Raw genomic sequence first — 5,211 nt, 5'->3', positions numbered from 1 at the left:
TTTTGTGGAAGAGCCACACTCAAGGGGCCAAAGAGCCACATGTGGTTGGGGAGCTGCAGTTTGCTGACCACAGCTGTAGGTCCATCCATGTTGTTGCAGAGGCAAGGTTTCATCCTTTCTATGGCTGAGTCATATTCCATTGTGTATACGCACCATTTCTTCTTTATCCATTCATGTAGTGATGTACATACTCTTAGGTTTCTTCTGTATCTTGGCTATTGTAAATAATGCTGCAATGAACATATGGATGTATATGTCTTTTGTTTTTTGTTTGTTTGCCAAGATGGGGTTCTCCCTTCCCTCCCTAGGAGAGAGAGGGAGAGGGAGAGGAAAGAAAAAAAGAGAGAAACATTGATGTGAAAGAGACACATTGATTGGTTGTCTCCCGCACGTGCCCTGACCAGGGCCAGGGATCGAATCTGCAACCGAGGTACATGTCCTTGACTAGGAATCGAACCCATGACTTTGGTACGTGGACCGGTGCTCTAACCACTGATCACACTGGCCAGGGCTATATATCTTTTATATTTACTAGTAGTGTTTTGGGGGGATAAATACCCAGAAGTGGAATTGCTGGGTCCTTTTTTTTTTATATATCTTATAACCTTTGTTGTAAAGTCTATTTTGTTTGGTAAAAATATTGCTACTTCAGCTTTACTGATGATTGTTCTGCAGTTCAGTTGTAATTTTTTTTTTAAAGTTGGGGAGTTTATTAGGGAAATATCAGAGGCAAACACCCCAAGTGACAGAAAGAAAAATCTGAAAATGTCCCTTCAAGCCAAGTGGAGACCTGGTCTTGACCTCCCCATAAGGACAAAAAACTGGTAGATTAGCAACAACATTCTCTGGCAGCCACCTTGCCAGGGCTGAGTCTCTCAGCCAGGACTGTCTGCTACCTCCCAACAAAGGTAGGGAGGAGAAAAGACTGTTATAGAGTCAATGCAGAGGCAATGAGAACTGTAAGGAAAATCTGAGAGGGAGAGAGAGATAGATAGATAGATAGATAGATAGATAGATAGATAGATAGATAGATAGATAGGTATGGGGAGGACCTTAATAAAGAGTCCCAGGCTTTTGGCTCTGAGTGCCTCAAATACATTGACAAGTAGTTTTACAAAATGTTACTGAAAAGGTAAAATGCCTAATGTTTTCAAGAGTTCCCCACATGCCATATCACACTGCCAGATGAACATGGCAGAGCCCAAAGGCCACATTTTTGAAGAAAGAAAAACAAGAATAAGCCCTGTTACTCTTTAAGGAGAGAGAAGTGGAAGGCTGCTGGGACCTTTCCCACATAGGCCTGTGTTCTGTAAAGCAACTTCCTTCCTAGCAGCAGTCTGGCACAGTCCTAGGTGAGGGTCTCGCCTTTTGTCACCCTTGCTTCAATGTACTCTATTCTCCGTTCAAGGGCTGTCAATTTCTCATTTAGTGTTGCAAGTCTTGAACAACAAGACATATCGAATGAGTTGAGAAAGTCCGCGATTTTCTTGATGCTGCTGGTGATGATTTCAATGTACTCCTGGTTCGCCCAGTCCTGGTGAATTTCCCGCTGCACAGGATCCTCTTGTCCTGCCATGGCCACTGCCTAAGGCCAGTTGTAATTTTTTAAAAAATATATTTTTATTGATTTCAGAGAGGAAAGGAGAGGAAGAGAGAGGAAGAGAGAGAGAGAAAAACATCAACAATGAGAGAGAATCATTGATCAGCTGCCTCCTGCACACCCCACACAGGGGATTGAGCCTGCAACCCAGGCATGTGCCTTTGACCAGAGTCAAACCCAGGACCCTTCAGTCCATAGGCTGATGCTCTATCCCAGCGGTTCTCAACCTGTGGGTCGTGACCCCTTTGGCGGTCGAACGACCCTTTCACAGGGGTCGCCTAAGACCATCCTGTATATCAGATATTTACATTACGATTCATAACAGTAGCAACATTACAGTTATGAAGTAGCAACGAAAATAATGTTATGATTGGGTCCCAACATGAGGAACTGTATTTAAAGGGCCAGAAGGTTGAGAACCACTGTTCTATCCACTGAGCCAAATGGGCCAGGGCAGTTCAGTTGTAATTTTGATGTGGTTGTGGAAGGATTGAGTACCTATGCTGCCATATTGACCTGAAGCTTTCTGCTTGTGTTTTTAAAGCACTTGCAGCAAATGGATGGTTAGTGATATTTTCATGAAAGCATCTTGGACATGGTTAGGTGTCTCAGACAAAAATAACTTAACCATAAATTCATTATCAGTGAAAGTAGTTGCTTCCAAATACACACTGTCTCTGTGAGTTGTGGAGAGTGCCTGGTCTCCTTAGGTGGTTTCTTTGTATACCCCATAGCATTTCAGAGACCTGCAGTGTACTAGTATGGTACACTGCACCTGTGCACAGTATTGGAGGGGAGAGCCCCATCTTGGCAGAGTCAGAGAGCCCGAACTTGGGGAGGCAGTTCCACACTTGGCTGGTTGTATTTCAGGCATTGTTCCAGGCATTATTCCTAATATGGCAGGTTGCTGTAATACATAGGCCCCAACTTGGCCAGCTTCCCAGACAACACAAGTGTGAAGACACACTGCGTTTACCTGGACTACCACTGCTTCACATGAACTTGCTTTTACAAAAGGACAGGGAGGCCTGTAGTTTTCATCAGTGATCTTTCATCCCCTTCACTTTCTTACTCAGCCCCCCTTGCACAAGAGCCTCTGTCCCACTGCTGCCAAGGCACCCGCCCAGGGGCTGGTTTCCACTGCGTGAGGCAGCCACTTTCTGTCTGACTTCACAGAGTGGTTTCTCTGCTTCTTGTAGTCTGTAGTCAAGGTTCAGTGGCCAGGGAGAGAAAAAAAGGAACTCTCTCCATCCCAGCAGGCAGGGACCAGCTAATGTTTCTTTTTGTCCCCTCCTAAATAAAGCCATACTTGTGTGTGCCTACAGGGATGGGCAAAAGTAGGTAAGAACTCTGTGCCAAAATGTGCTTGAATATAGCAAGTAGACTACAAGAATGTGTAAATACTGAAGGCCAGCAATTTGAGCACTTGCAAGATTGTACCTAAGTGCACTGTGCCATTGTGACATTCTTTTGAGTTAATAAAGCTATTGTAATAATCACAACCTGCATATCTTTTTCCATATGAACAACTGTAAACCTACTTTTGCCTACCCCTGTACATTCTAGAAGTCAGATATTTGTAACTATGGGAGTAGCCTGAACAAGATGTAAATAAAAGCAGACTAACAATTCAGAATGATATGTAACCAGTCTATAAACAAGTGAGCAGGCCAGATCTCGGGCCTCTCTCCACTCTGCTTAGGACACTGTTCTTTCCATCTTTATTTGTTTCCCTGGGCAGAAACACCTTCTTCTCATGGGGGAAAAAAAGAATAATAATGTTGTCTGGGCCTATGTGATGTTCCCCCTGGGAACAGTTGGTTACCTAATGACTTGAGGGAAGGTTTGCTCTGTTTGCTTACTTTTGTTTTTGTTTAACATGGTATTGCTGTGCCTGAGGATTTGAGAAATTCCACTCTTCCAACCTTCCAGGTTGGAGGTCCTTATTGGGACACTGTCTCATTCATTTCCTATTAAATGTAGGCTCAGGTTCAGAAGACGAAAGACCTGCTCAATAACGTGGCCTCTGACGAAGCTAATTTAGAAGCCAAAATTGAAAAGAGGAAATTAGAACTGGAAAGAAACCGGAAGCGACTCCAGACTCTGCAGAGTGTCAGGTAGATATGAACACCCAAAGCATGAGTGGAAAGCTGTCTTTAAAAGTTCACACAGATTGAGAGAATGTATTGTCAGTGATATTAACCCTTCAGGCAGTGGAAGAAGCCTTGAATAAGGCTATCTGTACTGCAGAATGTACGTGTGTTGCTTGTTCAAACAAGCACACCACTAAACTCATTCTCTTTACTGCTTTCAGTATGTCTGGAAAACTGCTTAATTCTTGAACTTCCATTCAGTTTTTATAGCTTCTTGGAATTTAAGGAGAAGTAAGTAAATCCAGATGGTAAAAGTTATACAAGACTTCGTCTTCTAAGATCTGTGCCTTGCCATAAATTAGGTGGAAACAAGCATACTTTCATTTCTTGGTTTAAGTAGACTTAGACTTTTATTTCCTCACCAGTAATTCATCTTTCTTCTGACTTTCCCTCACTGAAAGTATGTTTTCCAGGGAATATAGATAGATGATAGTGGTAGACTTTTATTTCCTCACCAGTAATTCATCTTTCTTCTGACTTTCCCTCACTGAAAGTATGTTTTCCAGGGAATATAGATAGATGATAGTGGTGCAAAACACCTTCTAAGTCATTGGAGCCTTTCAAGCATGTTCCTCATATTTTTTGGAATCTCTCTTTCTCTCTCATTTCCTTCCCTCCTCCCTCTCATTTTGTACCCTCCTTCCCTTGCTGTTATTTTTGTTGTTGTTTCTTCTCCCATGTCACTACTCTTTCTCCCTGTTCAGTGTCCTTTTGTTTTTCTTTCTTTACTCCTTCCCCTGTTTAGCAGTACCTGCTCTAAATGTGTCTTGCTCTTTTGAGATACTGGTGACTGGACCACAGTCTAGCTACTGTCCTAGATCTGTGGGGAGGCAGCACCTGGGGACAGCAGCCAGTTATTCAGGGAACATCAAAGGCTTCCTCCCAGCCCAGGGACCTCGCCTGTTCTGCCTGTAGAATCAGGGCCACCAGATAGACTTGTCTCATTAAAAAGGTCTGCCTTTCAAGCATCAATTCATTTTTGTTAAGCCTCAAATCCTTTTAATAGAAAGGTGTCTGTTTTGCTTTAGTACAAAAGGTTATAAAATTGTTTTTTAGCTTATCTGTTTATATTTTTAAAAGAACAGATTTTCCCTTTAATAAGAAAAAAGTAATTTAGCAAACCAGTTGAAATAGCTTTTTATGTTATGGTTTTAGTTTGCAATTTTATATTGTTTAAAAACTTTAATTTATAGCAACCTATATTTCCCTTTTTAGGTTAAATTTTGGCACAGCAAAGTATTATGCCCAACCTAGATAATGCATATATTTAATTTATTGATTTTGACATATGTGTATGGTATATGCTAATTTTTAAACTGTTTATTGAAATCTATGGCATATCAAGTGAGAAAAAAAAACTGCAGAGCTTCATTTAAGACAGCAGTTTTCAACTTCATCTCATCGCACAAGTAAACTAATTACTGAAATTCTTTGGCACACCAAAAATATATTTTTTGC

General features: G+C 41.6%; 1 protein-coding gene and 1 pseudogene across 1 annotated transcript in view; one reads left to right on the top strand and one right to left on the bottom strand.

The window, feature by feature from the left end:
* Positions 1 to 1,305: 1,305 nt before the first annotated feature.
* Positions 1,306 to 1,579, bottom strand: LOC102435631 (annotated as a pseudogene).
* Positions 1,580 to 2,960: 1,381 nt separating this feature from the next.
* The window catches only part of LOC102435942 (clusterin-associated protein 1-like), a gene marked incomplete at its 3' end in the record, with an annotated part of 15,652 nt that continues 13,401 nt past the window's right edge, over positions 2,961 to 5,211 (top strand). Inside the window, exons 1-2 of the mRNA XM_006108680.2 lie at positions 2,961 to 2,996; positions 3,584 to 3,717. Coding sequence (XP_006108742.2) covers positions 2,961 to 2,996; positions 3,584 to 3,717 — 170 coding nt within the window. The remainder of the gene's footprint in view (positions 2,997 to 3,583; positions 3,718 to 5,211) is intronic.

The sequence above is a fragment of the Myotis lucifugus genome, unplaced genomic scaffold, assembly GCF_000147115.1.
Source record: "Myotis lucifugus unplaced genomic scaffold, Myoluc2.0 scaffold_3117, whole genome shotgun sequence".
In the NCBI taxonomy this organism is placed as follows: domain Eukaryota; kingdom Metazoa; phylum Chordata; class Mammalia; order Chiroptera; family Vespertilionidae; genus Myotis; species Myotis lucifugus.
The sequence above is the reverse complement of the archived record's forward strand: the minus strand, read 5'-3'. Positions and strand labels throughout refer to the sequence as shown.